Source organism: Leiobunum rupestre, chromosome 7, assembly GCF_980474605.1.
Source record: "Leiobunum rupestre chromosome 7, qqLeiRupe1.1.hap1, whole genome shotgun sequence".
In the NCBI taxonomy this organism is placed as follows: Eukaryota; Metazoa; Arthropoda; class Arachnida; order Opiliones; family Sclerosomatidae; genus Leiobunum; species Leiobunum rupestre.
In genome coordinates, this window is record NC_143390.1 from 54,905,997 (window position 1) to 54,929,651 (window position 23,655).

General features: G+C 32.4%; 1 protein-coding gene across 2 annotated transcripts in view; it reads left to right on the top strand.

Annotated features, from left to right (window-relative positions):
• Positions 1 to 22,065, top strand: part of tho2 (THO complex subunit 2-like protein) — a 59,157-nt gene extending 37,092 nt beyond the window's left edge. Inside the window, exons 20-40 of one of the 2 annotated variants that reach the window (XM_090154371.1) lie at positions 414 to 593; positions 937 to 1,101; positions 3,354 to 3,416; positions 3,475 to 3,569; positions 4,246 to 4,372; positions 4,655 to 4,796; positions 6,427 to 6,584; positions 6,841 to 6,969; positions 7,966 to 8,097; positions 8,475 to 8,543; positions 8,626 to 8,741; positions 8,976 to 9,045; positions 9,126 to 9,195; positions 9,253 to 9,337; positions 11,701 to 11,948; positions 12,035 to 12,072; positions 15,915 to 16,178; positions 17,645 to 17,699; positions 20,727 to 20,794; positions 21,384 to 21,442; positions 21,748 to 22,065. In XM_090154371.1, coding sequence (XP_090010497.1) covers positions 414 to 593; positions 937 to 1,101; positions 3,354 to 3,416; positions 3,475 to 3,569; positions 4,246 to 4,372; positions 4,655 to 4,796; positions 6,427 to 6,584; positions 6,841 to 6,969; positions 7,966 to 8,097; positions 8,475 to 8,543; positions 8,626 to 8,741; positions 8,976 to 9,045; positions 9,126 to 9,195; positions 9,253 to 9,337; positions 11,701 to 11,948; positions 12,035 to 12,072; positions 15,915 to 16,178; positions 17,645 to 17,699; positions 20,727 to 20,794; positions 21,384 to 21,442; positions 21,748 to 21,802 — 2,388 coding nt within the window. In that variant the 3' untranslated portion in view covers positions 21,803 to 22,065. Of the gene's footprint in view, positions 1 to 413; positions 594 to 936; positions 1,102 to 3,353; positions 3,417 to 3,474; positions 3,570 to 4,245; positions 4,373 to 4,654; positions 4,797 to 6,426; positions 6,585 to 6,840; positions 6,970 to 7,965; positions 8,098 to 8,474; positions 8,544 to 8,625; positions 8,742 to 8,975; positions 9,046 to 9,125; positions 9,196 to 9,252; positions 9,338 to 11,700; positions 11,949 to 12,034; positions 13,334 to 15,914; positions 16,179 to 17,644; positions 17,700 to 20,726; positions 20,795 to 21,383; positions 21,443 to 21,747 lie in introns of those variants that run through there. The other variant, XR_016472334.1, reaches the window with a different exon arrangement.
• Positions 22,066 to 23,655: the final 1,590 nt, after the last annotated feature.

Here is a 23,655-nt window from a genome sequence, read left to right on the forward strand (position 1 = left end):
CTTTGGGTTGCTAGAGAATTTTTGACAAATGTAAATTGGAACTATTGTTTTGTTTAGTCACGTGTTTTTGTAGCAAACAAAAATTAGATTCAAATTAACTTGAGTGGACAAAATTACCAAGGCCTGTTTTTCATGAAGTTTTACCTATTATTTGAATTTAATTGACAGTATCATTTGCATTCTAGTTTTTAAATAAAAAATCATTACAGCCAATCGGTGTTTTATGATTTATTTAAGCTCTCTCTTCCACCTCACATGAAGGAGACTTAACCAGTTAAATGTTCTCAGGATAAATATATTCATGGTTTTAGGTTTTGATTTCTAAACACACTTTGATTTTTTTTAATAACAAAAATAAACATCCTAATGTTTTGCACTGAACAATTATTAATTCTTAATTTTTTTTCCTTCAGGGTGGTTATTTCACTCAGCTTAGAAATACGAAAAAACCATCACAGAGATTAAAAGAAGCTCTGCTTGAGCAAGACTTGGCTCTTCCATTGTGCATACTAATGGCCCAACAAAGGAATTGTATACTTTTTAGAGAGCAAGAATTTGGACATTTGAAGCTAGTTGGAAAACTGTTTGACCAGGTAAACTTATATCTTCTGGTCATGCCAGTTTGAAAATTTATTGTTATCAACATTGTTTTGTTGTATGTAATGGGGCTAGTAATACTAGGGTTTTAAATCTATGTAAATTGAATTGGAACTACTTCTATCAATGGATTTTGGTTTTGAAAAGAATTATCTTGAAAAATGTTTTTTCAAATCCAACTGACTAAGTTATAGTTGGATTTAGTTTTAGTTCGAAAAATTGTGTTATTACCACAATTTGTACACTCTTACATAATGTAAATTTCATTTCTACTGTTCATACAGTATTGCCATTATTTAGGAAATAGGTTTTTTTTTGACAAACTACAAACGTTTTCAGTGTCAAGATACTCTAGTACAGTATGGAAGTTTTTTGGCCATCTGCCTGAATATGGATGACTATTCTCAAAGATTGCCCTCCATTGATCGTCTTCTGTCAGAGTATCATATTTCGTCAGATGTTGCTTTCTTCTTGACGAGACCAATGCTTTCTCATTCAGTTACTGTGAGTATATTACTTCGATGTTTTCATTTGTGGTAACTGCTTATGATGTAAACTTATTTATGAAGAAAAAAATCTTTGCTGTCCACCTAAGCTACCAGATGGTTTTGATTCATTTAATATGAAACCATTTGAAGAATACACCAATGATTTTTGCTAATTTAAAACCTATAATCCAATTCCACTAATCGCAACCCTTACCAAAAAATAAGTTTTCTATAAACTACATAAACTTGGAACCACTTAATACCAACTAGAAGTAAACTTAAAAACCAACTCTGATTTTGTTTAATGGAGGCAACTTAAAGCCAACTGGAAACCATCTTAAAAATAATATGTAATTTTCTGACTATAAACCAACTAATTACCAACTTAAAAAATAAGTATTTTCCAGCCAACTTAAAACCACCTTAAAACCAACTTATTACCCCTAAACTAGTTTCTTGAAACATGCTGGCAACTTGATCCTACTTGAAACCAACTTAATATCAACTAAAAACCAACTTATTTTTTGTAAGGGAACTGCTTCAAGTATGCTGGTCTATTACTGTCTATACTTGGTGCAAGTACTCAATATTTTTTGGGTCTCTGTTCATCAAAGTATCATGGGAATAATATTTATTTAACATTTGCAAGCAACCTGTGTAGTACAATTACAAAATGAATTAAATATATAAAATTAAATTAAGTTTTAAAAATCAAAAATTAAATTGCACTAAGAAGTCAGAGGGCGGGCAGGTATTGAACCCAATGTACCCATTCCCTGTAGCTTGGTACAGAACTTCATCTCCTAGAGCATGACAGTTTCGAGATAGAGATCCAAAGGAAAGCCAAAGAATTATTCTTGGCATCTCAAGGAAAAGGGTGAATGAGCTAATTTCCAGTTTGAGAACTAGTATTGCAACTCTAAAATCATTTTGGTATGAACAGATTGGAAACATCTGATTTCTTAAATTTTTTAGCCAAATCTATTCTCGGTTTGTCAGAAATCAAACTTTTTAAGTATATGGTTTGGGGCTGCATAAAGGACCGGAAGTTTAATTGTGTGGCAGGACATCTGTACACTACCCACTTAAAAATATTACATCATACTGTGATAGCTAAACTAGCATTTGTGCTGTAGCACTTTTGAATTTGGTTCAACCAATTAGACTTAAGGTTCAATGCTGGCTCAACATAAGCCTTGAACTGGTAAACTTCTAACAAAAATATAGTAAATTCACAATGAGAAACAGGGGTATTAGCAATTGTAGAACTTTAACTTTTAAATTCTTAAGTGGTTATTTAAAATATAATTAATCACTGAATTTTAGACTAGATTTAAACTATACAATAAGTAAACTTCATCATTGGAATTACATCATATAACATGAAATCATGCTTCCATTTAATTAAATCAAAAGTTGGTACTTTCGAGTCCTTTATAAAAATAATAGCAGCCTTAATAGATTAAGAAAATTACAGTGCAGCATTGTTCAATACAGCCATTCGTTCTTTGTTTAGAACATTAAGATTTTATTATCTTTCGCCCTTACCAAAAAAAATAAGTTGTCTAGGAAACACCTTGAGTTTATATTTGAGACAAATACCAACTTAAAACCAACTTACAAATATGTAATTTTCTGACCACTAAAAACCAACTAATTACCGACTTAAAGAAAAAAGTATTTTCCCACCAACTTAATAACAACTTATTACCCCTTTAACTAGTTTATTGAAACATGCTGGCCACTTTAGCCTACTTAAAAGCAACTTAATGTCAACTAAAATGTGTATACCAACTAAAATCAAACTTATTTTTTGGTAAGGGTCACTTCATATACTTTGAATCAAGTTGTTTTAAGAAAATTTAAATGTTGATATTTATAAAATGAAATTCACTACGTGATGATACTTCATGGTAAAATGTTATATTATTTGACAAAAATGGATTAAAAACTTTATGTCGCTTGAAAAGGGGCTGCGAAACGAAAGCTCACCAAAGAAGTTTTAATCCATTTTTGTCGAATGAAATTACATTTTACCATGAAGTATCTGTCACGTAATGAATTTTATTTTATAGCTATTTTTAACCGTGGTAGAAAATTTTAATTTATTTGATTAATATTTATATTTTCTAATGAAAAATCAAGATCCTTATAATTAAGGCATATTACCAGAATTTCAAAGAAAGTATGAAATTACCTCTTTAATACCCATGCTATATTTTTACAATTAAAAGCATTTTGAAACCAGGTTTTTTTTATTCTCTTAAGTCCAAGTATGAAGAATTAAGAAAACAAGATAAAATTGGAAAGAATTCATCTTCTGCTCAAAAGGTTTGACTCTCAATGGTTTTTGAAAGTGAATTTTGAATAAAATTTTTTTATTCTTTAGCTACAAAAGTACTTAGATGCGATGGAGTTTGTCGCTAAACCCATTATGGAAGCAGTTTGTCCTGCATCTGGTTCAAAAATTTGTGAAGATCTAAGGTATATTATTGCTCCTAATGTTTGTTATCTTTTAATGTTATTAAATTATATTTAAATTGAGAATTTTTAATTTTTACTCATAAGAAAACTAATGATACTAGAAGTTAATGGTCCAAAGTTACTGGCTAGATATAACAAATGTTAGGGACATTTTCCTCAAATGGTAGGCGCAGAAGTATTATCTCACTAGAAGAAGAGTGGCTGAAATGACTTTTAAAACTTAAGGGTGACCATAATGCACCTTTTTGAAATTATTTTTCTTTATTTAAAACTTCCCGTATTTTGGATTTTTATTGAATCTTTATTAGCACTTAAAGCAGCAGTGCCATTATGTATTCATGCTTTACCTTTTTGTAAGTTAATCATGTGAAAATTTGAATAATTTTTTTAATTGTAATCAGATTAATAAAATTAGATAATTAGTTTAATTTTCCAAACACCTTAAGGATTTTTCCTACGGTTTTGCACATATACAAGCTGTACAAGTGAAATTTCATAAGTGTTGACTCTTCAGAGTAGTATGTTAGTTGTTACCTTAATTCCTCTGTATAATAATTCAAACTCTTCCTAAAAAATCATGAGCTTTTATAAAGTGTTGTTAAATAATTGTAATAACGCAACTTATATTATTGTTTTTGTTAAAAGTGCCTAAACATATGCAATGGATATTTTTTAGTCCAAGTTTCTACGTGATGTTCTGGTCAATGTCCCTCTATGATCTTCATGTGCCAACTTCAAGTTATGAGAGAGAAATAAATAAGCTTAAAGCCCAAATCAAGCAAATTGAAGACAACAAGGAATTGGTAAGATAGCCTTTTATATTCAAATCAGGAAGGTGTAGGTTTAACCCGTTAAAAGTCTGGTGGAACCGTTTAAATAAATACTTAAATAATTTTGAACATTCAATACCCAGTGGGTAGTGTTAGGATAGGTAAGGTTATTTAAATATTTTTTTAAATATATAGATCTTATTGGGAAATTAGAGTAAGTCAATAATTCCCTTTCCCATGAAACTAACCATTTAAAGTTGGCCTTTCCACTGCATTTGTTACTTTATATGTTAAGAAAGTTAATTTGTGTTTCAGGTTGCAAGCAAGAAGAAGAAAGAAAAAGAACGTTGTCATGCTTTAATTGAAAAGTTGCAAGATGAAGAGAAGAAACAACAGGAACACTGCTCTCGTGTCCTTGCTATGCTTAAGGCAGAGAAAGACTCTTGGTTTCAGTCGCGTGAGTAATTTGAAATATAATATATTGTCTTTTTAAATATTATGAGTTTACTCCATTTAAATTATTAAATTCGGTCGTAGCTGAGGTAAGCTCTAACTTGCTCTCATATCCTTTGCGTCTGTGATTGCTATGTGGCCCAAAGGCACAAGTTGGTAAAGAGAGTTAAGCCTACATGTAGCACTGCTTCTTGTAATAATATTATAAAATAATTCGAGGCATTCTATACTTATGAATTAACATAAAAGTAAAAAGTACTTTTGCTTTAATTGCTGCACATTATTTATCCATTGCTTAAGTATTTTTTTGGGCATTGTCAAGTGAACACCAATTTTCATATGATAGGTATGAATGATACAAAATAGGGTCAATCAAAATATTTTTTTGGGAGTTTACTTGAAATTACTCCTAAACTAAAAATAGCACCATCTTAAGAATTGGTACCATTAATATGGCCATTTTATCCTACACAACTACGCAATCAAATTTAGTATCAAATTTATAGTTATTTAAATATTAATTATTTAATTTAACTATGTTACTGATCACACTTACCCCCATAATGCGGGACAAATGTGATATAGGGGGTTGGGGTAATTGGGATCACGTGAAATCCTTGATGAATTGCAAAGAAATTACATAGAGGTTAAATATGGTGTCTCAATATAGCAATATTTTTTTTGTAGCTCTACAATATTATATTTTTAAACTAAAGTACCCAGATTCTTATATAGCTAGCTGAAGCTTATCCTTTCCTTTTTTAGTAAGTTTACATCAAGAAAATTATAAAAAGTTGCAAAATCAATGAGTTTTTTCATTTGGGTGGGTTTTTTGTTTTAGTATACAATTTCCATATTTATATTAGACAATATGAAAAAGTATACAGATTCTGCAAAGCTGAACCAAACGACTAGTAAGCCAGTAAACTTTGTACAGTTTGTATCACATTCTTATTACAATTCAGTTTAATACATATATTAAAGTGGTCATTATACATTGAACAAGTTGGTTTTTCAATAAAAATCTGCGATTTCAAAGTGGGTTTTTTTCTGAGGTGGGTGGGTCGCTTTTTTTGTTTTCGAACCCTAGAAAGTTTTATTACAAACCATAATTAATTTTACCAAAATTTATCATAGATTTTTACAGATTAAATTTTAAAACCTCAAATTATTAGCAAAAATACAATTTTTCTAGCAGCTGAAAAGATAAGCAAAGCAGAGTACAAAATACCAAAATATGAAACCGGATTGCCAGTTAGGAAAAAAGTTGCAGAACTTTTCTTTTGGGCATAAAATCTCTAAACACTAGTAGAAGATTATAACATTTTTCAACTAAAAGTTTTAAAAACTAAATTAATATTGAAAATGTACAAAATGTGTATAATCAAGTAGATTTCAATATCCATTCATCAAATATTTTATTATAATATTTGGGGAAATAATAGGGGTTATCACACTTACCCCCTCCCTGATCATACTTACCTCCATTGACCATGTATAGATTTTCAACATTAAGAGTTAGTGTAGTAGTTAACCTTGTTTTTCTCATCCTAATTAAGTGTTTATGGTTTCCCAAAACTTTAATCACTTATTAGGAAAAATTCAATAACACCATTAAATGTCCATTTTTGCAGGTTCTGCAAAAAATGAGATGATAACGCAGTTTCTTCAGTTGTGCATTTTTCCACGATGCATTTTCACAGCAGTTGATGCCCTGTACTGTGCCAAATTTGTCCACTTAATTCACAATCTTAAAACCTCCAACTTTTCTACACTGATTTGTTATGATAGGGTATGTGTATTTTCAATTTTGAAATTATGTTGATTTAAATCAGCTTAGTACAGCGAAGAATTGATTTTTCATTTTTTTTAAATACAACAGGAATTAACATTAAAATTTATAAAATAAGTGTAACATCATAATTTTTCAGGGAGCCTAGACTAATTAAATTGTGTGTTATTACTAATTTTACATATATAAATCCTTATCAGTAGCTTAATATTTTAACCATGAAAAGTTAATTTGGTTTATTTTGGGCCTTTTGCAGATATTCTGTGATATATCTTATACCGTATCCTCCTGCACCGAAAATGAAGCCAATAGATATGGAAAATTTCTTTGTGCTATGCTTGAGACAGTTATGCATTGGCATAGTGATAAAGCCATTTTTGATCAGGTCAGTTTTCACATGTATGTTACTGTGCTTTAAATGCAAATATCAATAATACATGTTTCGTAGAAAAGCCTTGTAATTTTCAAATTTATTAGTCACAGTTTAAAAAAATTAGATTTTTAATTGTAATGTAAAGGAGGTTACTTTTTTAATAGCTAGTAATAGTATTCTCAAAGAATTCCTGGCAGGAAGCTAAATTTATAAGCGTACTGAAACTTAAACCCTTGACTCAATTTAGTTTGCCATCTTTTTACTATTTTTAAGCTAATTGCCATGAAGAAGTAAATTCTCTAATTATTTAATGTTTAAAATTTCCCGTTTTTTCATTTATTTATTGAAATTTCTACCATTATACTATTCTATAAAGTCCCCTGGGAATGCATTTCTCTATTACTTCTCGTAGGCAAAATTAGCTATGTACAAAAATACACATTATGGTAGTGGATTTATCATTTTAAAATCTACTGAAGTAATATGTTAGTGTTAAGCTTTCAGTCACTTAACTAGTAGTGGCGGATCCACAATTCTAAGAGGTGTAGTCTAATATTTTGCTCCAAAGTGGGATATCTTTTAGACTTAAAGTTTTTGCTTCAGGTAAATGGCCTGGCTGGGGGGGGGGGGGTGCTACAAATCTTGATGAGGCGTTAACTTAACTGGGGCCTTTAAAATGATTTGTGGGCACCCAAGTAACATTATTTTTAGGATAGTCTCCTCTGTTAGTAAAAAATCAGGTAAATAAGGCTTGTTTGACCAAACCAGTTAGCAGATGCTAATGAATGTTTAAAACTATTGGGATAATTTCCTCCGGATATGTTCAAATTACAGAAAGGTAATGACATTTCATACTGTCCCACTTGAAACACTTGTTTACAGGTGGCTTAGTTACAATCTGTTGTCAGGTGTGCACAGTAGCTTTGCAGCCTCAGTGTTCATCTCTTCATATTTTGTCTTTTTAGCTTGTGTTTTTTGGGTGATATAACCAGTTTGTTTTTAACTTAGGAATGTACTAACTATCCTGGATTTATGACAAAATTTAAAGGATCAACTCAGTCGCAAGTCAGTAGCAATGATCATGTTGATTATGAGAACTACCGTCATGTTTGTCATAAGTGGCATTTTCGGATAACAAAGGTATTCTAGATTTAATTAGCTTTACGTACTTAGCATTGGTTTCTTACAATTGGGCAGTATTAGAAAGAGGGTATTTTGGCAATGAGAAAAATAATTTGAATAAAAATAGTTAAACAACAAATTAATAACTAAAAACTAAGCAACGTATCATATCTGGTCAAAGTGCAAGGTTGGGCTTGACCCAACAACCCAACCCCTACTAATAATATAAATAATGTATCTGCTGTGTAGTTGGTGTAATAAAATTCTAAATTCATGATTGGTAATTTTAAATGTTAGCTACAAGAGCCACGTATTTAAATTTGTAATGATAATTGTGTATTCTGATCACTGGTCTTTAAATGGGAGTCTTAACTGAATTTTACCAATTTTTATAGGCTTTAGTAATTGGGCTCGAATCTGGCGACTACATTCAGATAAGGAACACACTCATCATATTGACTAAAGTAATTTGAAGTTTGTTATAATCGGAAGTTATCATTCTCAGATAGTCTGTAATATTCTTCAATTTCCACATCTTTTTTATAGGTTATAACTCATTTTCCTGTGATTACAAATTTGGGTTTGGCACTTGAAAGAAGAGTAGAAAAGATTAGAACTGAAGAAAAAGACAAGCGTGCTGACCTTTTTGCTCTTGCCACTGGGTAAGATTTTTCATACACCATTATTCAGCTACACCTTGGTGACCAAATTCCATTACATAATTTTGTGTTACTGTTACAAGTGTTTTGTATTTTTTTTGGGCTTTCCAAGAGAAAAGATTTGTTACTTTTATGGTTGAATTTACGATTAAAGCTTTTACATGTTCTTACTGCTTGCTTCTGGTGAAAGCATTTGCTTCATCCCATATGCCTTTTATTAAATAATTTTTCTTACAGCTATCTTGGTCAATTAAAGGCTAAAAAAACTCAACTTATTCCTGAGAATGAGTTTCACATTAAAGAAACTGTAAGCTGAACTTTTTTAATAACCTAATCTATGCTTTTGTACTTTTTGTATAGTTCGAACTGTTTTTGTGTTAATTGTAGAACAAAGAAAATGAAGCAAGCCATAAAAATGTCTCCAAAGATAATTCCACCAATGTAGATGTTAAAGTTGGTAAGTTTAATGGTGATTTAATTTATTGTGAACTTTTTACAAATCTCTTGTTTGTAGAAAATAAAGATACCAAAACTGAACATGGAATAAAAGCACCAACAAAAGTGTCGAGCATATCAAAAAATACAATTTCACTTTCAAAGTAATTTTTTTTGCTCGTTATTTAAAAATCTATGAGGATTAGAAACTAGCTTCCACTATATGATGAAAAGAAACTTTGTGTTTATGATCTTATAGGCTTAGTTTTTGTTCTGCCTATCACCCCTGAAATTTTCTTACCATCGATGCTTCGCCTAGCATTTCCTCTGTCCCGCAAAACATGTTCTTGGAGAAGGTCGAGCAGCCTGCCTACTAGCTAGCACCCTGCTGATTTTCGAAGGAGGAAGATTGCTCGCCTATTCGTTCCACCTGTTACTCTTCACCGGACAGTTGACTTTTGTAATACAACCACCTTAACGTTGACTAGTCATGTCTAAATAACTACAGTATAGATTTTACATTTACTAACTGGTGTCACTAGTCACAACTGACAAAACTTTTCGTACCTTCACTTTCGCTACTAGGGTACAATAATCAGTATTATTACAAGCCTTTCTGCAGAATTTCAAAAGGGTGTTCTCCACCTATACCATATATTATTATCCATTATTTTCTGTACAATTAAAACTACTCTGAAATATTATATAGTAGTAATCTCAGTTCAAGGCCTAGTTCCAGATAATTTCATCCCCCAGTATCTAAAAAGGATTCCAACATCTTTATGCTTTTCCTTCATTATCCCTATTTGGACTACACGGTTCTCAAGGGCATTGTAACTGCAGACAATTTTGACTGCTTACAATGACTGATTTTAATCATTAAATCTGGAGGGATCAGGAGAGCGAGCTGACCATCGCTATCAATGGATGGGTTTTGAGGGGGAAGCAAAAGACCCCTATTTTGAACATAGACCTTTGCATCAGCCATAAGCACCTCTTATGAGTGTAATGCTTCTATGGGAAAAAGTGTGAGTGACGTTGTGTTACTGTTATTAACGCTCATCAGACAAATCTGTGCATATTTGAAGTAGGGTTTAATAAATACGGAGGATAAAACATAATGCGTTTATTTAAAACTATAAATTAACATAATGAATGAATTAATAAATATTAAGGATTAACCATTTACAACCATACTCGAGGGAGAGGGAGTGCAAAGACCAAACTGCATCAAACGTAAGCTAGTCTAAAACTGGGGTCAACTACGCATGCTACGCGATAACAAAACGTCATCAATTTGGATGGCGGCCAATTTAAATAGACCGTGAACGTCATTTGACAACTATGACAAAGCTAATATCTTTTCAATATTTGATATAAGCACTTCCTACTTTACGACTTCTTGCATTTCCAGCCTGGACCTCATCAATTAAGTCCGTTATAATTGATTTAAATCAGCCAACCCTAATTTAATGTTGTATTTTCGTCATTAACAATTACAATTACTTGTCCACTTACGTGACACAAAATGAAAATGATAATCATTATTAATAATAAATATTGTTATATTAATTAAATAATCAATTATTATGTTTTTGAAAATCACAGAAATAATCGTTTTGGATGACCAAGGAAACATTTGTGGTTGCTCAGGATAAACTTTTCAAAAAAGGAAATACCATAAAAGCTTGTAATAATATTGACTATTGTAACCTCGTAGCGGAAGCGAAGATGATAAACGTTTTGTCAGATGTGACTAGTGACATCAGTTAGTAAATGTAAAATCTATGCTGTAGCTATTTAGACATGACTCTAACGCTATTGCAATGTCTAACTGTCCTGTGAAAGAATGGGCAAGTGCGCTTCCTTCGAAAATCAGCGGGTTGATAGCTGGCAGGCAGAAAATGTCGCGATTTCAAAGCAGGCCAGCTGCTCTACCTTCTCCAAAAACATGTTTTGAGGGAAGCCTAAATGCTAGGCGAAGCATCAAGGGTAAGAAAATTTCTAGGCTGACAGGCAGAAGAAAAATTTGGTCTTTTAACTAGAGTATTTTTCAGTTAGATTAAGAATTTTATAGAAATATTATTGTTTACCACTGTTGAAAAACTAGGACTTTAACTATAGCATTTTTCAGTTAGATTAAGAATTTTATAGAAATATTATGGTTTACAGCTGTTGGTATTGTATAACCATATTATATTAAATAGAGCAAATTATGAGACTAAACAATACTAGTTAATAACAGTTGGCCCCAGAGTTAATAGAAACAGCAAAGTTATCATTACTAAAAATTACTAGCTGATTACATTGTCACCAATTAGTATAAATGGGATTAGTTTTCAGTTTTAACAATGATCACTTTCAAAACCGAGACAAGTACATTCAATAGTCAGTTTCATCTTAAGATATGGCAATTTATTTTGACTGATACAAGCATTAACAGAATAGGAGTTAATACACTTTTGTCTATTTTGTTACTTTAATTTCATTCTATCATACTAATATTCAGTGTGCCACTTATTCATAGTAAAAGTGCTACCGAATTGTCCACTACATCAATTAAAGAGGAAACATCCAAACAGAAATTCAATGATTCATCCACTGGAGCTGGTGTTAATGTGTCCAAAGAGTCTAAGAGGTCATCAGTTATCACTTCTGGGGGAATAGATCACCATCACCATCATCTTGATTCCGAGAATAGTTCAGTTGCAGATTCAAACCCATCCAGTCATTCAGTTCGCCGATCGGCTGAAGTTGCCTCTGACCCGGAAAAGGGTTAGCTTTTAAAATTCTATAGTAGTTCTAGGTACTATTCTGAAATCAATTTTTCACTTAACCGTAACACATTTTAATCATTTTAGGGCATAAAAGGCGTAGAACGGAGGTGAACCAAACAAAGGTTAGTATCTGAACGTCCAAAAGACGGTCGATTATTCACCAGATGGCTACTCAACACTTCCTTCTGCCCAAATATCACCATAAAAATGCCCTTTGCTAGATGAAATATCTAAGAAATTCAAATTCTTCTAAATTGTGAGCAAGTAGAGAAAAATTTCAAAGGGGGCAGCAGAGGTCGGTTTACAGTATAATCATCTTCGAGAAAAAGAGCGAATGAAAAGTTCCTACCGGTATATATTTTAATTTTCAATCCTGTAGTATCCTTATTCAAGTTTTAAAAGCCTAGAGAATTTCGGCAGTTACGAAAAAGAGTTGCAGATTTAAAGTAAAATCTTAATTTGTTATATTAATGAGAAATTGGAGTTTAAATTACCACCCCAAAAGCAGTCTATAATTTTCAAGAAGATACCGGTACCGTTTTGAAAATGGGCTTTATTTTGATTTGAGGATGAGTGAAGGATCCACTCATTTAAGAAAAAATATTAATGCCAAGAATACTGCCATTCAAATGGCTTAAAGACAAGTTTCGAAGACCATGAAGATGATGGATCACGTTTGAAATCAAGTTTATAAACATTTTAATTTCATTCAAGTCGAATTTCTGTTTTAACAACTATGAAGAGAATCTTGCTTAATTTTGGGAAGATCATTGATGAAATATTCGGGTTTCAGTTTTCCATGTCTAAACGAATAGATCTTACGTAATCTGCTTCCAAAGCTATGATGATGGCACGCACGAACATTTTACCTTATTTTTATATTCCAAAATAATGGAGTCTTTCTTATTCAATAATGCTGGCGGTCAATGAATATCAAGCTGTTTGTCTCTCTGATGTCAAAATTGGTTGTTTGAAGTTTAAGGATCATTTTCACAGAATGTACTAGCAGATGAACCAGAAATGTCCTTCAAAGTTCACAGTTTCATCAAGTATCGAGTTATTTCAAAATTGAAGATCCATGAAGTATCTAGGAATATTAATCATTTACAAGAATCACCATTAAAAAGGAACTTTGGTGGTACAAGCGATCGACAGATTTATTTGAGCGAAATAGTTCCTTTTTACCTAACATCAACATGGGCGACAAAATGCCACTCTTGTTTTCCGAACTTTGAAAGCCATATATATTGATGCCACTTAGTTTCTTTGACTTCTACTATCCTACTGCCAATCCAACTCTCTGCTCAGCCAAAATCGTTTCTCTAGTTGCTTACATGGGGACTTCAAGGGGTTGTTCAACGGACACTCCTTTGCTGTTGAAAGGTGACCTATTTAGTAGAAAATCTAATATTTTCAATGCATATCTTTAGAGTCCTCCTGTACAATTTATAAAAAAATAGCTTAAGTTTATTAGCTCTTTAATTCTTATGATTTCCTTTATTGGAAACTATTCTTAAATACTCTAAAGATATGTTTTTCAGCTTTTAAATTTTTTTGAAAAGGTTTGTAGGTGTACATATTTTTATCCTTTTTTCAATTTGTGGTACTTGCCAAGAAAAGACGGGTATTCGTAAAATATTTTTTGCAATTGGAAATTATTTGTTTTGAACTTTCATAACTTCAATTAAGGAATAAGAGGTAGAAGATAGATTTCACAATTATTTAGGTAATTTTTTGTTATTGGAAACTAGATTATATTTCCAAATTTAGAAATTTATTTTATTGGTTTAATTTTTTTATTTTGTTTTATTTCATTGGTCAATTAATAAATAGAGTTAATTTGTTCCCAATTTTGTAACTTTTACATAATTAGCTTTAGTTTTGGCAAATCTTGTTCATAGGCTTATTTTCATTTTTATAATTTAAATCTTAAATAATTTTGTAATTTATTCTGAACTACCTCAATCTTTTTATGGCTAAGTTGAATGCATTTCTCTCATGAATACCTGGATACTCATGAGCTGTTGAAAAACATTAAAAGGTATCTTCATGTAAATTAGTTTTACGAAACAGAAATAGAGACACTTGACATTTTCTTGGCAAGTATGTCATTTTAGTTTTCAATTTATTACTAGGTCACAAAAACAATTATTTGTTTATATTTACAACGAAACTAAATGGCCAGTTTCATAATATTTACAAATAAAATTGTACAATTACCTAATTTCACATTTTTGCAACCAGATTTAGCTAGTGCTAGTTATTTAACTGGTGTGTTAGCAGTTTTTTATTTATTTTAAATTAGAAAATGCCCCATTAAACTAAACCAATAACCAAAAAAATCCTCAGAAACACATAAGATATTCAAAGCCTAAACCTTTACTGATGATTTTGAGTACATTTCAATTTTCGTATCAAGAGGCAATTGAAAAACAAGTCAGATTTTTGTCGCTTATGTGTAAATTCTTGTTGAATTAATGTGGTGAAACAGATATTAGAATCAATTATATGATTATACTGGATAATATTCTAGTTGTTTCAGCGAGGATTTGCAAAAATTGTTTAGGAAGATTTTTTACTTGCCAGATGTAATTTTACTTCCAAATAATTGTTTTGTGGTCATTAACTTACGATTATGGTTTTGCTGACCTAAAATTTTTAAACCCATGTTGTATAAGTTTTCATACTTGCAAATTATTTTGGTACTCAACAAAAAAGATTTTGTTGGTAGTTTTAGGTGAGCAAAACCTTTGTTAACTGTGTCTGGCATACTTGCATTATTATTAACCGTAATTGAAAGATGGGCGGAATATAGCAGCTGGTCACAATTTCATAATCCCACTGGCACTGATTTCATAACTTTGCATGTTTCATTCATTGTCCAATTTTACATTGCCTGCAAGTGCTTCTGATGGTTTCACTAAAAGTCAGATTGGTGCACATGGAAACTTGTTTGAGCATGTGTATAAGTGTTTTACCTAATTGTGAATATCCGCCAATCTTTAAATATGATAGTGTTCAGTTACTGTTTAAACTAGGAATTTGCCTTCCTATAATTTGATTCAAAAATACTCCTAGAACTAAAACCAAGACAATTCATCTAAGTTTTAGAGTATATTCACTCTTATTGTTGATTTTACTAGGTCTTAGTTAAGAAATTACAAACCATAAATATACTGTTAAGTGTTCAATTTTTTTTTCTATTTGCTAGCTGGCTAGTACACGTTTTAATCTAGATAATTTTCCCTAGTTCCAATTGCAGATACAGGCCCATAGCTGGAACAATTTTACTTGAGAGGCAGTACTGAGTAGCTTTCTGTAGTCAAGAGCCTATTTCAGTGGATAATTCGGCTTACTTTGAGTAGCTCTTGAAATAACAACCAATTTTATAAGAGTGTGGCCTATAGAAAGCTATAGATTCACAACCAGTTGGGGTTGAAGAGTGCACTTTTTGTACTGTATTTCAAATTCATAATCCTGTGGGAAATTATCTAACTTAGAGAGGGAAATGCCCCATGGTTCTCCCTTAACTGTGGCTACAATCATGCACAGATAAATTCCTTCAAGCTTGTGTGGTATAGTTTAAAATTTACAGAGAATTATCATTGCTAAGAACTTAGGCCTCTAATGCTATGTTGTGCATGATATCGGTATGCAAATTTTTTAACTATTCAAATTACTTTTAAGATTTTTATTTAATTACTAATTTTTTTGTATTACTTGTGATCTTCTAAATACTAATACAAATAATTTGTGGGGCTTTTAAACACCATAAGTATTTATCACCCTATTCTGTTTCTGTTGGAGTATTTTGAATCAGATTTAGGTTCCTGGTTTTCTCATTTTATATCCCATTGAGGTTTTTTTTACATATAATTTACTGTTGTAGTGTATAAGTGAAATACCATATGATAGGCCTACAAATAGTAGACCATGTCGGTTTTTTTTTTCTTCGTGACTTTAGGTTTCTAAGGGTCTTCAAGATGATGTAAAAGGGCACAAAGATGTTTCCCTAATCGATAATGAAAGAGCGGCGTCCGATTTAAGTAGCAGCAGTATTACCGTTGGAAAATCCCGTAGCAGTAGTAGGGAGAGGAGCGGAAGTAATAAAGAAAAAACTCCTGGACGCGAATCGTCTTTAGATGGTTCTCTTGGTGCTGCTTCTGGCGGATATACACATACCCCAGAAAAGAACAAATCAAAAGAAAAGAAACTTAATAGGAAACGGGTGTGCCTTTTTTATAGTCTCATTAGATAAATAATTATAATAATACTTATAATTGAGTTATTTTGATATTGTGGTTTTACTTAATTACATTAATTGGCATTCCCTTAAAAAAATCTTTTAAGATATTTTGAAATACAAGAACATTTTCCCCTTGCATGTTAATTCAATCTGAACATGAGAGAGGTATTTTTATGTTTCCCCAAAATGAGCCACCATTCGGAATCCCGAGACTAAGGTAATATGCCATAACTCATTTTCAGTATTATGCAATAAACACCTTAAGATAGCTCTTTGGATTTTAAGTAAATTAATTAGGGGTTCAGTTGCAAACTTTTGAATTTCAAATTGTGTTAATCAAAGTAGCTATCAAAATAACTCAGTTTCATGGTTTAGACAGTTCTGTTAAGTGTGCTACTGTTATCGCAATCCATTTATGAAAGAAAAATGTAATATTAACTTGACCCTGAATTCAAACCTAAGAACATTCGTTGCAGTGTAGGATAGAGAGTTAGTAAGATAAGTGGAAATATCATCACAAGCCTGGTTTTTTCATACATTATCGTGAATGTGTCCAAATCTGCTATTTTTTGTTAACAAAGGAAATAAAATGCTAGTTTTTTATATTTTACATGATCTATATTCTAAATGTTTTAAACTGAACTGCAGCTTAAAAATTAAAAATTCATTTTCATTTAAAACACAGTACATATGTGATGATACACAGCAACCACCTTAAATCAAACTATACAACTTATTTATTTCCAAACGTTTTCTCATGAAATTATCTTGTTCAAAATAATTAAAATATTCATGGATAGGGTATTTTATATAAAACTTTTGTCTTTATTTAGTAACATACATAATACAATCTGCTCAAACTGCACTATCGTGCTGAAGTTCATACTTAATCAGCGAGGCTAATACCCAAGGCACCACGCTAGGCCCAAGTCATCTAGCGACTTTTAATGCAATCAATTCAGGTTACCAGTCTTAATTGCGTAGGAGGGTTTTGTCAAGCCCTTCATGCCACGCGATCTACACTCACTATTACCATTAATGTCAAGTATTATGGTAAGGGGAAACCGAAGAGCTTGGGGGGGGGGGGGTAGGGAAACCACTAAGCAGTGGGGAGAGAACCTCCAAACTCTAAGCAGGAGTTATTCCGTTTTTTCTATATTGTTTTAATTCCAGATTCCTGTGGCACTTATATTCAATTCATTTTTGTAATTTGTTCAATGTCATAGTGAAATTTTAAATTCATGATAAACTTAATTGGCTTGTGATTTTTTCATGTTACTTCAGCATGGTAATGATGCTTTTTAAATAAGACCACTTTCACTAGAGCACATTTTACAAATAATTATACTGCTGAAAAATTATGAAATAGTTATATTTAGAGTTTATTAACCTTTTTTGTACTTCTTGGAAGATGTGTTTTCGATCTAAATATTATTTTCTTTTCTTAGGACCACAATGGTAGCAGTGGCTCTGTTCTTAAAAGGAGAAAGGATGAAGATTTAGGTAAGATAATAAAAGGCAAATTTTATGAATTTTTAAATTAAAGGGATTATGATTCATTTAAAACTAGGATTTAGTTGAAACTGCAATGTAACTATAATGCCGAACAGATTTTAAGTGGTATTTTTTGTTTTTCTTCGGAAGTTTCTAAAAAATTTGGGGTGTTTTATAAATTTTGTACTTTGGGAAGTTGGGTTTATTTGGTCTATTTTAGCACTTTTGTTGAATTTAGCAATTTTATCCAGTTGTATTGTTTTTTGACTTCCAAATAGAAAGGTTTTACGCTTATACATTTAATTCGGTTTTGTGCTGCTGAAACCTAAGGGGTTTTACCCCAAAAACATAAATATTTGCAACAATTGGCAACATCATCTAATCTTGTCCGGGTCAGCTACTTTAACTTCGTTTAAAGTTTCAAAGCATTTAGGCAAAAATTTAGTAATTTATTATGTTTTGCAGATTAGTGTCAAAATTGTTTTCCAATTTCCTATTTAACCTACATTCCCAAAACATCATGGCACTATAGTACATGGAAACCTAAGCTGTGTGACCAACAAACCTTAAAATGCTGAGTTTGAGGTGTAAATTCATGGATAGTTTTTATTGACAACTTCATGAAATTTTTGGCAATTCCATGTGGCTATGACCCAAAGTGAATATTTTGGGTGAAGTGAACTACAGTGGCCTCATTGAATTTCATATTAATTTTGGTTGCGCCTGATAGACCTTGTCACGTAGATGCCGAGGGTATTTTTTATTTTGGCCGCAAACGATAATTTAATTTTTTTAATTTTAAAAATTTCTCATTTTCATTGAATTTCATATTAATTTTGGTTGCACCTGATAGACCTTGTCACGTAGATGCCGAGGGTATTTTTTATTTTGGCCGCAAACGATAATTTAATTTTTTTAATTTTAAAAATTTCTCATTTTCATTGAATTTCATATTAATTTTGGTTGCACCTGATAGACCTTGTCACGTAGATGCCGAGGGTATTTTTTATTTTGGCCGCAAACGATAATTTAATTTTAAAAATTTATCATTTTCATTGAATTTCATATTAATTTTGGTTGCACCTGATAGACCTTGTCACGTAGATGCCGAGGGTATTTTTTATTTTTGCCGCAAATGATAATTTAATTTTTTAATTTTAAAAATTTCTCATTTTCATTGAATTTTATATTAATTTTGGTTGCACCTGATAGACCTTGTCACGTAGATGCTGAGGGTATTTTTTTTATTTTGGCCGCAAATGATTATTAATTTTTTTATGTAATTTTAAAAATTTCTCATTTTGGGCATTTTCACGTGTTTCGTTGAACTTATTTCCGTCGTGTGTTCGCCGACACCACAGTTTCGGTGTCCTAATAATTTCCACATGATATTCCCGTACTTTATAAAATCAATTAAAGTTTTCGTTCATTTTCTAGGTGTTTTGTATTTTTGGGTTACAAAGTGATATTCCCGTACTTAATAAATCAATTACAGGTTTTGTTCATTTTCTAGGTGTTTTGTATTTTTAGGCCACAATAGCTTTTTTCTGGTTGATATTAAAAGTATATACTTGATGCGTAAGGCTTGGTACTGTCCTCTAGGTCACGTTATAGATGGCCCATCGCTTTTTTAGTATGGGGTTGGGGAGGCGCCACGCGCCCCCAGCGCTTGAGCAAAGCGAGTGGCGCCAATTTGGGGAATCTCAAAGTGCGTCAGGCGCCAATACGGGGAATTTAGTAACGTCATTTACGTGTTTTGGAACCATTTAAGTTATACGATTTAACTAATTACGATGCCATTAGGTACGATTATAGAAGGCCCACCGTCAATGCTCGGAATGGGGCTGGGGTGCGTCAAAAAAGTGGTGTCGACCGATACATGACGGAACTATTTTTAGAAAAACGTTACTAATCCCGTAAAATGACTACTTTTTAAAAATTAAGTTAATTAAAAAATTATCATTTGCGGCCCAAAAAAAATAACTTCGTAATCTACGCGTCAAGTGCTACATTCTCCACCAAAAAAAAGCAAAATTACATGATGCCGCTGTAATTCAATTTTGCCAATATTTTCTACGAAGTAGTCTGATAAACCGATTCATTAGATTTTAATCTTTTAAAATTAATAGCAAAGTTAATTTTTTATAGTAGTTAAGTTATGGCGGTTTGACAAATGATTCCAATTTCCAACTTGAACACCTTTACGTATTTAACATAAGAGGCATTTCACTATAATTTAAAACTTTTATTAATGAGAAACAATTTTTATCGTTTGCGGTTTGTAAACATTAAGAAAACATTTGAAACAAAATCAAGCATGATCTGTGGAAGAGTGGAGCAGATCATTCTGTTACAGGGTGTCCTACTAATCAATATTAAGAATTTAAACATTATTCAATAATTTAAATCTTTGCACACCAAAGCTACAGATTTATTCATATGAGGGTGTTCTAATAATCATGAGATCTATTATCTTTGAAGTGAGGTAGAAATGTCAGTGTACATATATTTTGTACACTGAGAAAAGTAATGCTAGGGAATCATACTACCAGAGGTTAGTGAAGGGACCATTTTCAATAGCGAATTTACATTTGATGATTTTGGTTTATAGCTTTACCTAGTGGGTTACACAGAATCATAATTCGTGCATGTTTTCCCTTGGCAGGTAGAAAATAAACATAACACTGTAGTATAAAAAGTCACTGCTTCTCAGCCTTACATTTCATCTAGACTTGTCTTGTAATCTCTATTAAATTTTGTGTTCCATAATTAAGCTGCAGTATTTTAGTGTTTTTAGAGTGCGGTGATTCTAATGCCTTGGCACACTACCAAAAAATATAAATAATTTATTGAAATATAGTGTTTCGTGATACACACTCTTGATATGTCACAGTGCACTTACAATTCTTAGTGGAATTGGTAGTTTCCCCTAGTGCCCTTTGGTAATTTCATTCATCAAGGTCATATTACTGTATGATAGGAAATATTTTGATTATAGATTACTTTTTCTCTAAATTTTGTATAAAATCTTTATAGCCACTAAACTTACACTCAAGAGAAGTGAAGTTTCTGATGTGAAAGACAGAGTGGAAAGACATAGGAGGGTAGGTATTTGTTTTACTATTGAGCTACTGCTTACCAAAACTATCACGATTCAGCTCTTAGTTTCATTTCTTCAGGCTTTGCAACAGCATAGTGCCCGTATCGGATATTTTATGAATCTGATAATTAATCGTTATTACCCTTACCAAAAAATAAGTGATCTAGGAAATACTTTAAGTTGGTATTTGGATATTTTTAGTACAATTTGGGGGAAAGATATCAATACCTATTTGTGGATTTTCTAGTTTGTTTCATTGTACTATTTGTGTTATTTCAATTCAGCTATATATAGTAAATTTTTATTATTTAAAAGGGGATTATCTAGTAAAATATATTCATCTCTAAGTATAATTATACAGACAATTTGTTGTACTGCTCGGAAACTTTGGCACCTTTATAAAGTTTTTGATAAAGTAATTAATTCAACTTCAAATACAGAAAAGAACAAATAATAATTTCCATGTGCGATAACTGCATGAAACCGTCCCCTTTCAAAAATTACCCAACAAGCGGTGGATATTTTTTTCACAATTCATAATTTTTTATTTAATACAAGTAAACATTTCAATATAAATTGACTTTTTTTTTTAGATTGAATTGGCATCAAAATCTAGAGGTGAACGAAGAAGTGAAAAGGAAGATAAAAAACAATATCCTTTTCTATAAATTTTGTTAAACCTTTTTAGAAAACCCATTTTTATAACAAACTATTTTGCTAAGTAGCTAGGAAAAGCTATATAGATTAAGCAAATTTAAAGAGTGATAAAAGTAGAATAGTCCATAATGAAAAAGGATAAAAAAGCTAAGCCCTAAACAAATTTGATGAAATTTAAAAACAAACCATTAGCAAATTAAAGGTTACTTCCTCAAATTGAACACCTTCAGTATGCCCCTGAGTATTTTCTTAACATTGGCATTTCAAACAATTTATAAATTTTCCTTAACATTTTCTTACTCATCGATCTAGCAGCGGATCAAATTCAACGGGAGTCCCGAAGAAACGGTCCTGATACAAAATTAAATTCTAAATGCTAGATATCTAATTTTTTAACCAATTGAAAGTGTTTATTTTTATGTTGTAATTACGGCGAATTAAGGAAAGGTTTCATTTTTCAAAGACAGTTTTGATACCATTATTAAGATTTCAAGATATTGAAACCCTCAGAATCATTAAATTGAAAGTTTTTAATGCACATTAAGAGTTTTAAATGTAAGCGAGTAAAAACTACCTACCAAAAAGGAACAATGAGATGGTGAAAATAAATTTTTTTAAATATTATTGATGTTTTTAATGAAATTATTGAAGCTAAGCATAATTTTTTGGTATGGAAAATATTTCTTATCCCCGTTACATTATTTTTTATTTATGAACTATTAGTTAGGATACTTTATGGCTACACAATCATTTGAGAAATTCAGCCTTAATATCTCATAGCTCCTCCTCTTCTATACTTCGTGATAACAGATCGAATCAATTCCAGAGACTAGCTAAACTAGGGAAATTTCATTATCTGGCCCTTAAATCATCAATTTAGTAACAAATTGTTATTGTTGAGTGGGGTGGCAAGCCGAGCACTTCGACCCGAGGTCCATTGTGCATCCCCAATCCAGATGACTTAAATAAGTCCTATTTCTGACACAAAGCTTAATATCTGCCTGGCCGTGATGTTGGAAACGTCATGCATCTCCAACTGGTGCATACCCAAATGCTCAAACCTCTGGGCCGCATAGTAATCGCAGCTACAGAGTACATGTGAGGCAGTTTCCGCCTCAGCTAGACAAGCTCTGCAAATCGGGTCATCGCTGACCCCAATAATGAGCACAGAGGAGATCTGAGCAGCTAGAAACCAGTTTAGAAAAAATACTATACTGGCTAAAAGCTCTAAGAGCGTCCTGGCTATCCAAATAAATCTGGATAACCTTCCCATGATACCCCTGATGTAAACAATAAGCAACACAGGAGCAGATAGCAAAGATTTCTGCTTGGAATACACTAGGGTGTATCCCTAGGCTTTCATAAAAGCCAAAATTATTAGTAAGGCAATGCATCCCCACACCGGTGCCAACGTGGGCCTTAGACCCATCGGTAAACCAGACGATCTCCCCTTGTTACCGAGGGTCAAGTTGCTCCACTCCGCACGGCTAGGGAAGTTAACCACAAAAGCCTTACTGAAGTGTAGTTTAGTAACCATCATATCAGAACCCATTGTCAAAATCGGCATCTGATTGGAAATATCCCGATAGAGCTTAGTGTGGCTGTGTTCCCAATTATTAGCCTTCCACTAGCCATTTTGGTTGAGCCTATAGGCACCTAAAAAGCAGCTACCTCAATATAAAGCATATTCAGGAGAATTTCCAGAGAAGCGCTTGGGGCTGTTTTCATGGCTCCTGTAATGCCGACACAAGGCAGCCTTTGTAGAGTGCGCAGATCACACAGCACAGTCCTTAAAGTAACTCTTGGCCACCAGACCACAGCTGCATAAGACAGGATAGGTCTGATGATCATAGTGTACAGCCAGTACACAGCTCTGGGGCTTAGGCCCCAGGTCTTGCCACACTGACCAACCCCTGCGAGAGGGGGGAGGGGACCATCGTCGTACGGTAGGTATGCCGATGACATAGTAACCTCCCCACCACCGTCCGTGGACGAAATAATGAGTTTTACCGTGGCAAAATCCCTGGAAGTGTACATCGCGAGTGGAAGGGCGTGAATGCCCTTGCGTATCAGTGCACAAGCCCTGGGTGTAGCACAGTTATAATCAGAATATATTACCTGCATTTTGGAGGCCAAGTATCTTGCCATCGACAGTCCATGGCTCCTGTATGAGACCGACATCAAAGCCCTTTTTTGCAAACCTTCTGC